The 17,981-nt window shown below is 43.6% G+C and overlaps 1 protein-coding gene across 1 annotated transcript in view; it reads right to left on the reverse strand.

Annotated features, from left to right (window-relative positions):
* The window catches only part of CACNA2D3 (calcium voltage-gated channel auxiliary subunit alpha2delta 3), a gene marked incomplete at both ends in the record, with an annotated part of 788,351 nt that overhangs the window by 416,603 nt on the left and 353,767 nt on the right, over window positions 1-17,981 (reverse strand). Inside the window, one exon of the mRNA XM_081246546.1 lies at window positions 4,914-5,045. Within this exon, the coding sequence (XP_081102672.1) occupies window positions 4,914-5,045 (132 nt within the window). The remainder of the gene's footprint in view (window positions 1-4,913; window positions 5,046-17,981) is intronic.

The raw sequence follows: 17,981 nt of genomic DNA on the forward strand, positions 1-17,981 counted from the left end.
TTTCAACCATCAGTACTGCTCAGGGATGGAGGATTAGAAACACAGATTTTGGAGTTAAGAAAATAAAACAGAAAAATTATTTTCACAGGAGAAAATCCTGACTTTGATTGTAGCATTGAGATTCTCCTTTCCAATTAATAAGGGTCAGTTTTCTGGACCACACTGGACTAATAATAGGCACATGCTTAAGATAACATCACTAAATTATTCCAGAGATAATCATGAGATGGCAGCTTGTAAACCAGAGTCATTTTGTTTTGTCCTCCTTGTACCTACATTTCCCACGTGCAAATGGACCTAATTTAAAGGTTCTCTGTAACAAATTGGAAAACAGAAGTATGAGAAGCCATTGCCAATTGAAGGTTATTAGGTAATGAAGATAAAATAAAAGTGACATAATACATTGTACACTAAAGGAGAAGAATGCAATTTATTTTAAAAACATCTGACATACTACATTTGTATAAAGCCAAGTACAGATAGGATGACAGTCTTCACACATAATGAAATTATATATATAGTGAGGCTAGGTAATGTTCCAATGTGTAATTCCACAAAGAACTGGTTTGAGTCCAAATAAAGAGAATTTTTTTAAATGTGTTGACGCATGGTAGACATTCAGTGGACATTCTTTGAGTTGAATTGTGGCCAGTGTTTTTAGACCACAACCATATCTGATCATCCTCCACCTCACCCCTACTCTGCCACCCTTCCTCCATCACAGCCTTATCACCATGTGCTCCACTCGGGGAGAAAACATGCAATTCTGTTTTACTGTCCTAGCATTTAGGCCAGGGCCTAGGAAGAAGGAATTAATGACACTCAATGCTCTCCTTTTGGATTGAGGTCCTTTCCCTGCAAATGGGCTTGTAACTCCACGCATGCATTGCACCAAGAAACTTGGTGCTTTTCAAAAAGGCTCTAGGGAAAGAATCCTTCCTTGCCTCTTCTTAGCTTCTGGTGGCTCCCAGCAATGCTTGGTGTTCCTTGACTTGTAGCTCATCTTTCCAATTTCTTACTCTGTCTTCACGTGGCTGTCTTCCCTCTGTGTCTGTTGTCCTCCCTTCTCATAAGGACACCAGTTACATTGGATTTAATCCTAATCCAGTATGATCACATCCCAGCTATATTAGATCTATTTCCATGAAAGGTCACATCTGAGGCTCCAGGTGGACATGAATTTGGAGGGACGCTATTCAACCCACTACACGTAAAATGTGTAGGACTTGTAAAACAAAAGTGAGGGGTGGCCACAGGGTAAAGAAGATTACCCCCGGGCACAGAGAACCATGTCTGCCAAGGTATGAGAAGAGCATGTCAAGTTCAAGGAGCTGAAGGAAGGCTGGTGTGGCTGTGCAGAGAGGATGTCTATAGCAAGGAAAGAGCCTGGGTGACAGCAGGAACCAGGAGGCCCACACTCTTCCTGGTCAGGACAGGAGGTACACACTAAGGGGATGAAGACAGTACCTCAACACAGTTCTAGGCACAGCTGCCCTGGATATAACAATAAAAGTCACACTCTGACTCAAAGACAGGGCTGTATGGGCCCTGGAGGATCATCTCACCCACACCTAACCTTTGGGCCCAAATCTTCATTTCATAGCAGGGACTCCAAGGCTCTCAAAGTTCAATAGATTTTCCTGAGATTTCTAGTTAGGACTGGGACTTGATCTCCCAAATTCCATGCCACCATTCTCTTCCCTACACAGGCAGTATAAGGAGGTTCCATGAGAATTTACTGTATGTTAGTTTGAGTTAAGTGTATAAAAGTAAAACTGGTTTCCATGCCATGGGAGGAACATCTGAGGGCCTTTAATCTGCTTATGTTCATTTTGAACCTCTGCTGCTGGGGCAGCAAGAGGAAGCATTTACCAAACTAATCTGACCATTGAGCCCTTCCTTTCCCAAGAATCTCACAACAAAATGATTTAGGAGACAACCTTCAGGAAACCCTGTCCCAGATGGTACTATCTCTCCTAGGACATTTCAGCATTTTAGTATGTAATTTTTTGTACACACAGATATTTTGAAAATGTTCAAGTAATCAAATCCCAGAGAAATAATAGTTGGTCCATCTTAAATCTCTGAGATCTAAGGAACTGTCACTTAACCAAGGAGTACCCTCAGGAGCCATATCATTTCTGGAAGTGTCAAATGCCTCGTGGGATCCCACCCAGGCTGGCTGGGGTATGAATCTCAAGATAAAAGGAACAGTGCAGTTCAGCAGCAGCTTTCACTGCCATTCAGCCTTCTCTCGGCAGCACTCCAGACTTCATGACCAGCATCAGTGATGCCTAGCCTGCCTTCCTCAGCTTTCATAGGACAAGGTCCCTAGAACATTCAGCATACCCACAGGTGAAACTGAAAATAATGTCAAAATCTCTACTGCAGACTCAAATGCTCAAATCTGATTAAATGTAAAATACTGTGCAATATTCCTATATACTATTGTTTCTCTCCCAAAGGCATTATAAACTAATATTGGAGGGAAATTAATTTCATCTAAGGCAACATATGTCTTCATAATCTTCTTGGCACATGAAAATGAAGAGTAGGGACAACAGAGCAGAACCTAACTCAGCATCATCTGAAAGTCAGGTGATTCAATGAATGTGTTCTCTGATGGCGCTGGTTGGAACTGGGTTTCTGCCACTGGCAACCAAAATCTCTAATGAATGCACTTCCCCACAAGAGGGAGCTTCGCGAGGGCAGTGACCTTTTCTGCTTAGCTCACCATTTTATCCTCAGGGCCTCACACAGGGCTTGGAACAAAGCAAGAACTCAGGACACACTTATGTAAGAATGAAGGAACGTCCCTCCTGCTTACGACATTTACACTTACCACTGATTCATACTATTGTACCACTCTAAACATGAAAAGAAGCATCCTAAAAAGAAAAAAAAAAATCCTAGCAAAAAAAGCCCATGGATTCCTCATCTAACAATCCTTTTATGTCCAAGAAACAAGAGGTGTACTCTCTGTTCAGAACCAAGCATTGAGTGAGCACTGACATGTATCAGGGCAGTGAAGCCCTTTGGAGGACTGTGACCTATGTCTTTATTCACAAAGAAAATATGCAGAAATTTTACAAAGTCAAAATTCTGCCACCAATATCATAAAAGAACTGTAAGCATTTCTGAGTCAACTATTCTGATTGTGACTGATAAAAATCTTGTACATAAATTAATCTCTCCAATTAGAGAAACCCTTTATGAGGATTTTCTTTTGTTACTGACTGAATGTTTGTGTCCCACCAACATTCACAGGTTGAAGAACCCCATGTTCTGGTATTGAGAGGTAATTTTCTTTGGGAGGCAATTAGGTTTAGATGAGGTCATGAGAGTGGAACACCCATGATGAGATTAGTGCCCTTCCAGGAAGAGTAAGAAACACCAGAGCTTCCTCTCTCTCCCATGTGAGGACACAGGAAGAAGGCAGCCATCTGCAAGCCAGAAAGAGGGGTCTCACCAAGAACCAAATCTGCCAGCACCTTGATCTTGGTCTTCCCAGCCTCCAGAACAATGAGAAATAAATGTCTGTTGTGTAAACCACCTAGTCTGTGGTGTTTTGTTATGGCAGCCCGAGATGACTAATACATCTCTATTATCAGATTTCAAATTTGAAACTTTCAATTTAGTTTGAAGACTTCCTGCTGGTGGAGACAACAGATGATCTGTGGTTTCTTCTTATTTGCTCCACCTTCATCCAAATGCCACATGGTAAGATGTCCTTGTGGCTTCCCTGATGGATCAGCCCCCCACCATGCTCTATTTTCACAACATCTGCATTAAATTTACTCTCCGTTGAGTGTATCAAAGCAGATTGCAATTTGGTGACACTGGAACTTTAATAGACCACCATTTATTATAATGTTATCTTTAATAGAATGCTTATTGTTTAAATTTCTGTGAGCTCCAGGAGGAACCATGCATGCTCTGCTGAACACAGCTCGCGGGAAATGTTGAATAATCTGGCAAAGCAGGCACTCGGCAGACAAGTCTCAGGGGACAGATGCTAAGTGCAGGGCAAACAACTCCTGAAGGCAGAGGCTGGCAGTCTCTGTACCTCAAAGTGGGAAGACATCAGGTGCCTAGCCTTACTTAATAAAAACATAAAAGACTCCACTTAATTGCTCCAAGATTATGCAGGGAGTTTTTTTCCCTCTTTTAGGTTGAGCTTGTTAATTTCTACAGCTGTGATGTTGGCACAATTGCAGCCTCAAGTCCTGTTTTCACAACTTGTAAGCAAAATTAAAACTTCCTTTTTAAATTACAATTCAAACCAAGCCAGGATTAAATTCCTGTTGCAAAGCAGAGGCCTGGGAAGACCCTAGAAGGAACACTTGTTCCAAAGTCATGATGGACAAACTCTGACAAACACATTCATTTGAGGGTGCTCTTGGTGGCACTGACGTCAGTAGTGCTTTGGCCATTTCAACCTCTCCCTCCAGGAGCAGTCAGCTTTAGAGTAGGGAAACCTAAGCTCAAATGTTTCCATTTCTTACATTTTTCAGTCAGAATTTAACTCAGCCGATTATGGATTGCTCCTTTCCCTGGTAATAATAACAACAATAATAGCAATAGTAGTAGTAGTAATAAAAGCAATCTCTTGTCCAGAAAGATGAAATATGATACGTTTCACACTCCAATTCCTCACTTTAGGTGGCGGCTCTATGAATAACTCTATTGAGGAAGATGCTGAAACCACACGTAGATCCAAATGTGGGTGTGCACACGTATGCAGATGCCACACTGCATTCCTGTCCTGTACTCTGGCAACAGATTTAATAGATTTGAACTTAATCTTTCATTTTCTTCTAAGGGAAGGGAAAAAATTGTTAACCCTGAACCCTAAAGGAAGATATCACAGGATCAGTAACTTGAATCATAATTCTCAATGCAGGGATACTCACCTGGATACTGCCTAAAAAAGCCCTTTGCACTTCCAAAGTACTGCCATATGAGACTCGGGTCACGATCAAAGTTATCTACAAAAACTTTGTTTAGGGATTCGGACCAATAAACCCCATTGACAATTGCTGGATCTGGGGAAAAAAGGCGGGGGGAGAGAAGAGGAATGTTACAAACCAAAGTGAAACAGAACCCCAGCTGGCATCCCACGTAGCTGGCAGATATCACCATGGGGCCCATCCTGCAGGAAGCTGTGAAGAAAGTTATAGCTCCCGAAATGTTTAGCTCCTGGGAATTCCAGCTTTATGTACATTACAGCTTCCCCATCCTGCCTGAGCCCTCTAAGCCACCCAGGAGCCTCTACTGATGACTCCTTACTTGAAAGGCACATCCCTTTTTGGGTAACTTTCAATCTGGCTGAGCAAATAGTTCAGAGAAAGCAAAGAGAGACCTTCTTAGCATTCTGTTCCACTTTTCGGCTCCTGAGTCAGAACTCAGCATTGAAAACAGGAAAAATGTGTTTTCTGTCACTGCAGTCACCTCAGCCAACGCAGCCCTGTTCCAATTATCTCCACCTCCAACTTAAAAGTCTGCTTTAAAAATAAATAAATAAGTAAATTGGAATTACATAACTAAATCTCTCTACCTCTTTTGTTCAGCAGATTATGAGCTCCATAAGGGCAGGAACTATCTTGCTTTGATCTCCTGCTGCACACCTTTGGCCAGCATGTGGCAGAAACTCCAAAAATGTATGGATGGATAAAGAGATGAATGGATGAATGGATGGATGGATGAATTGATGAATAAAAGGCTCTTCTCCAATTCCAGACAACTATCTACTCTTCTGCCCTGTCATCCCATGAGCAAATGTCTTTTTCTCACCCTTGGGAGCCCAAAGATAACCCCTTGTCTTTTGTCCACAGATGAGAATTAAGAGTGAGGACAAAGACAGAAAATATATATTTCTTGCATACTGATCAAAGCACGGTGGATCACTGAGGATACTCTTTAACTGTCCACTTTTTTTTAACCTTGGAAGAACCTGTTTCAAAATAATGCAACACTCAGCAAAATTTTGTTGCAAGAGTATAGATAATTGTCCAGTCCCAGTATGATGAGGGTAAGGATGCCAATAGGATGAGCATGTTAATAATTAGGAAGAGGAGGAGGAGAAGGAGGAGGAGAAGAAACCTTTGTTGAGTCCTTCCTGCAAGGCAGGCACTGTGCTCATCTTCACTCCTGTCACCCCCACCACAGCCCTCCACAGCAGGTCCACTGTTGTTCTCCATGCTATACAAGTGGAAACGGAGCACCAGGAGGTCAGGTTCTTTCCTAAAACACCCAACTAGCAAATGGCAAAACCTCTTATCTGTGATTTCCTTATTTGTAAAATGGGGATAATAATACCCAATTATTTGGCCTGTTTGGAAGGTAAAACACATTGGCAGAAAGGGACTAACGGCCATAGGCATTCACAAAGTCATCAATGGAGCTAGTCCATTCCCCTGGAGTCCAGCACCCTCACCAGAATTCCCTGTGGAACTGTGAATCACAGTAACCCCACTGTGGCGTCCTCATTCCAAAGATCCCTCCGTACTACGCAGACAGGGGGTACGGGGACAGATTCCATCAGTCCAGCCAGTAAGTTGCACAGCAAGCCAACGAAAAAAGTAACTCTAGAAATGCTTATGTAAATTAGGTACACTGCAAGGAAACTCACTGTCGGCACTGTGCTAGACACTCCTCCTCCCCAGCTGCCTGCCCTTTGCCAGCTGGCTGCCCACAAGATGTGGAGGGTGAGACAGAGCCATGATATGACGCCTGACCCAGTGGACAGACATGGCGCCTTGTCTTACTGTCTTACCTCCAGCCTGTCTCATTCTTTCAGACCACTTACCCAGATTCAACAGGCAATTGGGATTCTAACTCTCATCTCAAGGGCAAATACTCTAACTCCTGTAAACTATAATAAACCACATCACTGATTGGGAGAGTGAAAATGATCAAGTCAACTTTTTCCTGTAAAGTAATTTTGAGTAAGACTATCCTCACCATCCTGGAAAATGGAGTTTTTTATTGTTCCTGTCCAAGCTTGACAATAATTACTGTGACTCACTCCTTGCTACGAAAGCCACTTAAATTAATCCACAAAGGTGCAGATACAATAATGACAGTGAAAAATCCACGGTTCTTGCCTCTTCCATCGATAACTTCAATTATAAAAACCTTCCACAATTAGAAGCGAAAACTCCATTTCACTGGCTCCCTGTCTCAACATGTTAAGGAGTTCACCAGTTTCCAGTTAGACGATTCTTTTTTCTTGAGCATGATTTCTCTGGGGGTAGCAAAAGGTTGCCCGTATCTCCAGATAGCCCTACTAACCTAAGATTGTTCCTCCCTCTGGGAACTGTGAGCACCTTCAGAAATGAAAAAGAACTGTAGTGCCTGAGGATCATTTCATCCACTTCATTTGGATACCACATCTTGCTCTGAAATTATGTCTCTTTAAGAAAAGAGGGCTTCGGTTTTCCCAGGGTATGATGAATAAGGGAAGTAGAATCACTAAAAAATATGGTCTAGTTAAAATAATCTAAGGGGTTTAATGGACTGTATTAGCTTCCTGTGGCTGCTGTAAGAAATTACCACAAATTCGGGTGGGGGTGGGGGCTTAAAATAACAGAAATTTATTCCAGAGGCCAAAAGTTCAAAATCAAGGTGTTAGCAAGATTGATTCCTTCTGGAGGCTCTGAGGGAGAATCTGTTCCATGCCTCTCTCCTTGCTTCCGGTGGTCGCCAGCAACCCTTGACGTTTCTTGACTTATAAACATATCATTCCGATTTCTGCCTCCATCTTCATTTGGCCTCTGTGGGTCTCTGTGTCAAATCTCCCTCTCTTTTTTCTTTAAGAGAACCAGTCACTGGATTTGGGGTCCACCCTAAATTCAAGATGAGCTCATCTCAAAATCTTTATCTTAATTACATCTGCAAAGACTTGATTTCTAAATAAGGTCACATTTGAAGGATGTACTGGAGGTTAGGACTTGGACATATCCTTTAGAGGCCACTATTCAACCCATTACATGTACTCATACTCTCTTAATTATCCTATACAATATACCCATATTCTATGGTTGTTAATGCACTGTTTTTAAAATCTGAGTTTAATAGATGTGGGCCTTTTTCCTAGTGAAGGATGTTTAAAGGCCTTCTCCCTTTTCTTCTTTATGGGAACAATTCAGATTTTCATGTCTGCATTGTAATTTTATGAGCTTACAATTCTTCCTGACCTCTTTCAATGGGTCCTACCTGTAGTGCAACAAACTGGACTAAAATCATTTCCCTTAATGTTTAGTGTTGTGTCAATGCCCAGCCTCTCTGCTCAATAAAGTGAACTCCACGTAACATGGTCATTTTCCCAATGTTCCTGTCCATTCTGCATCAACTTATGATTCATATTGGTCAATATGAAGTACAGGAATAGCAATTCTTCCTCCTGTTTCCTCTACCTTCTGAGAGATTTAATTACCTCCAATGCCAGTCAAAAATTGATCAGATGTTCAGCTTTTAGTAAAACAGACTACTAGCAGAAGTTTAGAGAGTAAGAGTCCCATACCACCTTTCTGATCAATTTGCAATTTGTATCTGAAAAGCACTCACACATCCCTACTCTTTCTTTATAATACATCCTACAATCCATCAAAAAATCACATTTGTAGCTTCCTTTTTTATTTCCAACCAATAACTGCTCTCATCAGTGCTTTCCTCTCAAGTTTGTACTTTGCTACATAGGGGTCACCTGATGTCACAGATGGCTAACGTTCTCTCTGCACACTCCCTCTTACACACATGCACACACACATTTCCTTTTAGTTCTATTTCTGTGAATGAGTAGCCATCGCATTTCAGTCCCAAGTTCCATCCTCCTGTGACCTATCTGAGATGATGAGCCTCAAGCAAATTAATGTATGTAGAGAGCACTAAGCACAGCAACTGGCACATACAAAACACTCCATAGGGCTTCCCTGGTGGTGCAGTGGTTGAGAGTCCGTCTGCCGATGCAGGGGACATGGGTTTGTGCCCCGGTCCGGGAGGATTCCGCATGCCGCGGAGCGGCTGGGCCCGTGAGCCGTGGCTGCTGGGCCTGTGTGTCCGGAGCCTGTGCTCTGCAATGGGAGAGGCCACAGCAGTGAGCGGCCCACGTAGCGCAAAAAAAAAAAAAGAAAAAAAAAAAAAAACCACTCCATACATACTGGCCATTATTTGCTCCGCGTCTTAGCAAATAAATAAGGTTCCAAGAAGACTCCCAACTTTCCTCCCTGTTCTCTGCAGCATGCCTCTGGGCAGCACCCCAACATTGCAGTCACCAGTCTGGAACTTGGGCTCTGGAGCTGGAATCCCAGGTTTGAGACCTCACTCAACACTTGTTAGCTAATGGCTTTGGACTTGTGACTTAACTTTCCTGTGTCCCAATGTCTCCATCTGTGGAAGGCAAATGAGAGCAGCCCTCCCTCAAAAGCTGGTGGTACAAGGCACATAGGTGCCCAGCAACAGGAGGGCTCCACCAGGAGGGTACATCACCAGTTGCAGCTCTATGGTGAGCCCCCAACTCCCCACACAGGGCAGTCCAGCTGTCGTAGGACCATCCAGGTAGGGCTTTATCTATGTGTCTTCCTCCCTTCCTCAAATTATCAGGGTCAGGCACTCTCGATGATTCTTCCATTTGTTCATTCGATTAATATTTATTGAGCACCTACTATCTCAGGCATTCAGCACTGAACCAGATAGATCATGAAGCTGACATTTCAGTCTGAGGAGGGGAGACAAGGGAAAAGAAATGAAAATTCCAAATAGAAATGGGTGTGATGAAGACAAGTAAAAGGGATGGTAGGCTTGAGAGTTACCCTGTGTGATTAGTTGGGGAAAGGGGAGTTACTCAAATTGGGCGGTCAAAGATGACCTCTTTGAGGAGAGCACTGAATGCTAAGAAGGCATCAGCTCAAAACCCACTTGGCCAGCAAAAACTTTCTAGGCAAAGAGAACAGCAAGTTCTGAAGTCTGGAGCTGGGAAGAAACCCATGTCTTAGGGAACAAAACACCAAAGCCACAAGTATTACTAGAGCCTTGTGAGCAAAGGAGAGAGTTACAGGATGGGGCTGGAGAGGTGGGCAGGCCATGGTGAGGATTTTAGCAGATCAGCAAAGTTTCCTGCCAAGTATACATTTTCTAACAGACGTAATCTGTGCTCCACCAGTGCCAAGGCCCATCACGCTTTTATTCATGGTTCAAAAATCAAATTTCTTTTCTTCTGAAATCTATAGCCAGCATAGCCTACTTCCTTTTTCCAGGACACACCCTTCAAACAATCAGGATCTTTATGGATGCCTTAGTACTTGAGTTTCCTCTCCAGACCTCAAAGTTACCTGATACTCCCTTCATCTTTTTTCTCAATATCATTTATTCTCCAGTGAATTAGCAGCACTGTATTAATTTAAACTTGCCATTTTCTACCACAAAATATGGGTCCATTTCTAGAGAATCGGAGCATACATGAACAATTATAGGCTAATATTGAATTACAAACTACTGTTACCCAAAAGCCATTGTTTGAAGGGAATGGACTGAATTCATGTTCAACTGGGTTTTGAAGTATGGCCCTTGTAAAGAAGGTATTTATTTCCTGCCTTGAACAAGCTGGAGGAAGGATCTTGGGCTTTCCTAAAGGTCTTTGAAGGTGTGTGTCTCCTGGATATAAAATTACACCAGCACAGGGATTACTGGGGGCACTGAGTCCACACAGTTTTCCTCAGCCCCGCATGCTGGACCAGATTCAAGAGGAGAGTGGCTGGAGAGGTTTCATGTCTCCCATTTCAGCAAGCAAATGACGTCTCTCTCATTCATTCTAAATAGATCATAGATTAAATAATGAATACTTTTGATGCTAATTATCAAGCACTTAATATGTATTGGAAAATAGCCCTTAATGTGTGTTGAATTATAAAGTAGATTTATTAGCAAAACATTTACCCTTCCTCTAAACTTAGTGATGTGCTAGATATTAAAGGCAGCTTGCTTTTCCCATATATGGAGGCATTTTCTGGCAGTCCTGGGAAGAGAGGGATGAGGAATACTTATGGCCCAGTGCTGAACCACTCTGGATGGAGCTGAGAAGCAAAGTGAGTAGGGCACACAGCTACCAGTTTGGCAAAACCTAGAGGGTACCTTAGACTCTCAGCCCATTGCCTCAATGTGCTAGACTTCAGGAGCTCATTCCCCAGTGGGATTTCACATCGATGACGGAACTTGTTTGCTCGGATTTTTTGCCTTAAATGTATCAACTTTAAATAGTCCTCCTCCCTTAACATATTTAAATTTTTGTGGAGAAACTTGCATTTCTTCCTCCTTGTCATTCTTTATCCCCCTGGAATAAACCATTCCCAAGTCTTTGTCAGAGATACTAAAAAAAAGAAAATTATGTGATAGAAATCAAAATAATAATGATACTGATAGCAGCAGAAATTGCCATTTCTGGCACATTTATAATGTGCCACGGACTATGCAGGACAGTTACAAACTACTCTTCCTAGCCCCATTTTACAGATGAGGAAACTGATCCTCAGAGCATTGAAGTCCATTGCCCCAGTACATCACCTGCCCAAGGTAGAGATTAGCTAAATTGCATGTTGTGTTCAAGCTATTAGATGGAAGAAGACTGGAATGGAGGCCTCAAACTCTACTACTCACCAGATAGTAAGGGGTGGGGGGAAAAAGGTGGCATGGGAGGTGCAGTCAAGGTAACATGTGGCCCAGAGCGGGCTGTCTGCCCCCAGCTGTCAACAAATAAATGAAGTGGGTGGTCCCTGGAGGAGGGGGCTGGGATCAAGCTTTCTTGGGGACCCTGACAGCATCTTCACACCTAATGCTCCAGGCATGTGTGTGAGTTGAAGAGGACGTGGTGGATAAAGATAAGGTAGAGCCCGTCTGCAAGGGTCCCCTAATGCCTCCCCCTTGGGGTCTCTGCTGCAGAGCCACAGTGAAGCTCTTTCATCACCATCAGCATTTGGATTTGGGGGCTGCTTGCAGAGGGGACATTTACAAGGCATAAAATCTTGGATAAGACACTCTAGAGTGAAGACAAGTATATCTAATGGGGCTTTGGATTCTAAAGTGGCATCTGATAAACTGTAGTTAAGCTGGTATCACTAATTTAAAACACCTCATTTGATATGTGATCTTGTCCCATTAACTGAGTCTCCCTTGAGGTCTCTAACAAAGAGCCGAACAATCAAAGCCTACTTCCTCCCTGAGGTTTTGCTCTGGTTAGAAAGGGAATAAAACTCACCTTGGACAGGTTCAGAGATGGGGTGAGCACAGCCACCCCTTTCCCACCAACAAGTACTAGAATAACACCAGCCTTGCAAGACCCTTGCTGCGGCTCTCTGGAACCTGGCATCCTGATTGCAGATCTGTGCTGAATTCCAAGGCAAGATCGTACACCCTGACCCAGAAGCTTCAGTAGTTTCTGCTAACCCATCACTCAGAGACTATATCTCACTGCCCAGTGCTCTAAGATGCTCTGGTCTGGCCCAGGATCCATTTTCAAATCTGCTTCTCCTCCAATTCCCAACTTACACCCACATCCCCACCCTAGACAATCTTATTGAGGCTTTTCTTTTCTTGTTTCATTTATAGTAGCTGTTCCTACCGCCACTGTACAACCCATTTAAAGGGTGTAAATCATGTCATATTTTCTAACATTCTCCAAAGCATTTAGCCCCTGTACCAGATGTAGTATGCAGTTATTCATTCATTCAGAAAATACATGCTGAATGACTACTGTGTGCCAGGCACTGTGTTAGGATTTGGGGACAAAGCAGTGGGGAAAACCAGGCAAAGCCTTTAACTCAAAGGCATGTATAGTCCATTGGGGAAAGCAGAAAACCCAATAATTATTGAATTAAGTGTAAGATTACAGTCATGATTAGTATCAGACGGGGCAAAACACGATGCTGGGGAACATGTTCTTAAGCAAGGTCTTCCTAACACATTATTGATCAAGCTGGAATTTGAGGAATGAATAGGCATTAAAAGTGGGGCTGGGGGTGCGGGTGCAGAGTGGTCCTGGCATTGCCAACTGCAAGTTTAAATACCTGGAATTCAGAGGACAAAAAGCTTGGGTGGGAGGGATAGAGGATGAGAACCTAGCAGGACCTTGAAGATCCTGGGCTGCAGTCTGCTGGCAATCTCAGGAGCAATGGAGGCCCGTGGAGGGTTTGAAGAGAGGGCAGGTACACACTCCTGCCATTTGGAGAGCAACCAAGCAGAGGCAGGAGAGTGGGGGTGGAGGGACTGTTTAGAGGCTCCTACTGTCCTTCCAGTGGGACAGGATGGTGCCTGCACTAGGGTGGCAGGGTGGCAGAGTGAGAGGAGCCACTGGTGTAGAGAGGACAATCTCACCAAACAAGTTTTGCACTCTGAAGGCAGGCATTTATTCCAGAGGTAGAAGCTCTCTTCTGCATCATCCCAGCATCCAAGCAGGGCGTCCTCAACAGTAGGAAGCCTGGAGGACAGGGCTTCCAGAGTACTGCATCCTAGTGGAGTTCACCCAAGGGGAGCTGGCATGCTTCTTAGATGGCACACAAATGGGAAAATCTACTGATGGAAACAGGCAAGAGTTTGTCCTCCAACAGCTGGATTGTCACAGATTTGCAAACATCAATTTCTCTGTTGCAACAGTCCTCAGAATGTACATCCCAGCCAGATGTTCTTGCAGTGTGTCCCTAATTGATAGAAGTTATTCATAAGCAGCATGAAAGAGTGGGAACCATAAGAAAAAGAAATCCTTGACCACACATTTGGGTGTTGGAAACCTTCAGCAAGACTTTTTATGGGCACTGCTATGGGCTCACACGGTGCCAGCTGCCCTACATGCCTCATTCACCGTCATACTCACAGCTCCTGGGAAGGCTAATACTATTTCTGAAGGGTGGGAGAACTGAGGTCCTGTTGGGGAAAAGCTACATAGCCTGAGATGGGCTAGGCTGTCCTTTCGCCTAAAGCGAAAGTGTCCCTCAGAAGAGGCGGTGCAGGGGGTATGGGGAGAGGGTGGGGTGGGGCTCAGAGACCCTTAGTCCCAGGCCTCTGTCCTAAACACACACACACACACACACACCCCACTCAAAGTAAAGCCAAATAAACGTACCCATTCAGTCAACAGGCATTTAAAATTACCTAGGGTATTTGAAGGCTTGTCCTGTGTTCCATGGTGGGGGGCGTGGGGGAAGTGCACAAAGAAACAATTCTGGAGAAAACTGATGTTATGACAAGTCACACACACAAAAAGACAACTCCCAGCTAGAGTATAGAACCTATAGCTGTCATTATTTGGCAAGAACCCATTCCTGATATTCACTCAGAAAGTCTCCTCTCATTCCAAACTTTCAGAAGAGAGAAAGGAATTTAAACATTCCTCCCTTCCATTTTGTGGCTCCCAGTAAAATATGATTTTGTGAGCCTGCCATCTGCACTGATGCTATCAGCTTTTTATTGATATTTAATATAAACACAGTCCCAAGGCTAGCAGGTACCCTGACAGGGTCTGAAATATAATTGCTAGGGAACTGTACAAACGCGTGTAGCAATTAAGCAGCTGTCAGGGATATTGCCGGTATGAAGACACAGAACTGTGGCTGGACAAAGGAAGGAGCTGAATCGGAGGCCGAGGGAGCAGAGGGGTGCAGAGGAAACAGGGTAGCATATCACCATGCAGCGGGCCCAGAAACCACAGACAGGGAGATAAGTGGATTGTGGACATTCAAACAGGGAAATAGAGCTAAGCGTAACTTCGCTGTTTGTTTTTAACACCCAAAGGCAGAGAGCTGACTCTCCTGCACTTGCTCTGAGATTTATATGGAGAGACGACATGCAGCCTTGAGTCTGGCTTCTGAGAGAGGCCTGGGTTGGGGCACGGAAGGGAATTAGTATTCTGCACTGCTTTTAAGAGACGTCACAGGGTATCAGCCTGAAAAATTGGCTTGTGGGTAGGAAAGATGGGGTGGATATGGATGAAAGGTGAGTTCTGAGTGAGGAAGAAGGAAATATGAGCCAGCTGGAAGAAGAGGCACAGCAGAAGGAAGATTTGAGCTGAGCCTTGAGAAGGCCCACAGAACTCCTCTGATCTGTGTTTCAGTCCAAGTCCTGCCCACATCTACACTGTCATCGATTTAACAGGCCACTCAGTGGTGGCAGGATGGGTATGGTCATGGTGATGGAGGTGTAGACATGTTCTCCTCTTTGTACCAGGATCTCGTCATCCTTTGAGATGCTGGAAGCCTTGGTCTTTGTAAGTGGGTGCAGTGGGGTGAGGAAAGGCAATTGTCTAGCGAATGGCCTGGGTTTGGGGATCAGAATGACCACGTCTAGTAATGGGTCTTTTATGCCTTAATTTACTTTTAAATTCCCAAAAGAGAAGTACCCTTTTCCAAATTTGGAATGCTGCTGCCAGATATCTGAGCTACAAGTAGCCATTGAAATAGCAGAATAAAATTTTAATCTCTTATTTCTTGAACCATGGATGGAAAGGGGCTTATGCCCTGCCCTCACTCCCTTCTCAAAACACACACACACACACACACACACACACACACACACACACCCCACATGCCATCCTAGGTAAGTGCTTTCAGGTAGAACACAAAGGAACTTTTAAAGACTTTAGCCTTTGTGTACTTCCATTATGTTAGAGTAATTTTAAGCAACACAGCAAACCCATGGGTACACAGATTATTGCTCAGAACGAGGCTAAATTTATTTAGGTGAAAATAAAGAGTGAGTCAGTTTCAAGAAAAGCATCAAGTAATCAAACAGGCATTGGGCAGAAACAGATGAAGACATGAGTGTGGCCCATGAATGACTGGGGCTGGGGAAATGTAGCTTCAGTGGCTCAGAGCTGCCATGCTCATCACCTCTTCCCAGTTTCCTGCCTAAGTAACTCATATCTCAACCTTAACAGCATCTACACCAGGGTGTAGGATGGCAGGTGAAATGTGAACACATTCCTTGTATAAAGAAAACTGTGGTTTTTCTTTAATAAAATGTAAATGATATATCCTCTATGTCTTCCAGCTCTAAAACTGACAAACTCCTGAAGGCATGCAGCCCCAAGAATAAGAAAATTGTAGTTGTGGTCACATAACCAAGGGCATTTCTAGCTTGACACCGCTAGAAACATGTAAACAGGAGTCAGAAGTAGGCCTGAAAAAGGGCAGAAAGATGCTCTAAGAAGCAGACAATGTTCTCTGCAAATAAGCTGCGGGGAAGATCCACCCCCTCACGGAGCTCTGTGGAGGAAGCCAATTTCATGCCAAGGTGGTTTTGATGGATATGGCACCAGGGGACTGGGTTCACATGGCTAGAACATTATAGGAATTTGCTTTTGATGCTCATTTTCATGCGAAGATCCTCTGATCGTAAGCTCTCCACACCCCCAGCCCAATTGTACCACAGGAAGTTCAAACTGCTCCCAAAAAGCATGATATCCACTAGGAATAATACCAGCTTCCAATAATGTTGGCCAAGAATTATTAACAAGGATGTTCCAGCCATCTTTCCACCAGACCTCATTCACCCCACAAATGCTTATATCAACTATTTTTTTGGCCTGTTGAACAACAGCAGTTGGGCTCAATCAATTGAGACCAAATGATTGAGTTTATGGACCTTCAGCAGCTAATGCACACTAGATCCTGAGTGGCAAGGATGGGTATTTGATGGTCCCCTCCTCTTGTCACATAAGCTCATGAAAAATCAAAGGGTGTAGGTTTAATTCTATTCCATGATTTGTAACTAGATCAGCATATAATTTATTATCCAAACTGGATCACTTTTGAGGGGGGTATTTTTATTAATACATAGAGATAATTAGTGTAAGTAGGTATATTCTTGGCAGAACAGAATGGATGGACACTCCATTTATAACTCACCCCATTCCACAGGAAATGGAACCGAATGACTCTGTGGTGTGTGTGTGTGTGTGTGTGTGTGTGTGTGTGTGTGTGTGTGTGTGAGAGAGAGAGAGAGAGAGAGAGAGAGAGAGAGAGAGAGAGAGATCTCTGATGTGATCACGATGTGTATAACCAAAAATAATTAGAGCAAGGAATCATTTTTATAATAATACATAACATCTTCTTTTAACACTTAGCCAATCATTGTATGTAAGGCCATGGCCTTTTGAGTACTGCGGGCAGTTGGCTAGCTATGGACATTCAGCATGTTCCAGACATCAGCCAAAGTGTTTTATTGATGGGAGAAGAAATGGAAAACATTAATTAATCCACTGAATTACTTAACTGGATGCTACTTAAGACTGTTGCTACTGTAATTATGTCAATACACCCTCTACTTCTTCAAGCTGGGAATCTTTCCAATTTAAGGAACCAAAGAGCCAAATTAAAATACCTTTAAAAATACTGGCCCATAGAACTGAAAAGATTAGGGGTAGAAACGGCTTCAAGGGTAGGTTGGTCCAGAGATTGCCAATGGTTTCACCAAGGCTGTGGTTTCTGTCTTTCTATTCTGTATCCAACTGAGCTGGCTCCATCCTCAGACGCTTCCTCTCACACGTCCCGGCCTTTCACCCTACAACCCTTGCCCCAGCATCTCCAATGTTTCCCCTTATGGGGCCACAGAATTGCTGCAGCACTTACAGTCATCAAACTTTTTCCCACCATACTCACAGGTAGAATGTGAGATCTTCAGATGTCTCCTTACTTTTATTGACTTTGAGCATTGTACACCCATCCCTGAGCTAACCAAAACAAGAGCGGAATGAGGCATGCTGATTGATTGGCTTAAAAATGCTAAGTCTTGGGTCTGATTTCAAGCCCAGCAGCCATGAAAGTTGGGTTTCTGAAAGAAATTCAGAGTGGCACTGGCGGGAAGAGGAAAGAGAGGGTGCCAAACCAGAAACATCTCCTCCAAGTTTCCAATATGGTCACAAACACCCAAAGAGTCATCTCAGAGGCCACAAAACCCATGTGACTCGGGATTTCACCAAGCACTAATTCCACTAAATA

The sequence above is a fragment of the Mesoplodon bidens genome (assembly GCF_964165515.1).
Source record: "Mesoplodon bidens genome assembly, chromosome: 10".
In the NCBI taxonomy this organism is placed as follows: Eukaryota; Metazoa; Chordata; class Mammalia; order Artiodactyla; family Ziphiidae; genus Mesoplodon; species Mesoplodon bidens.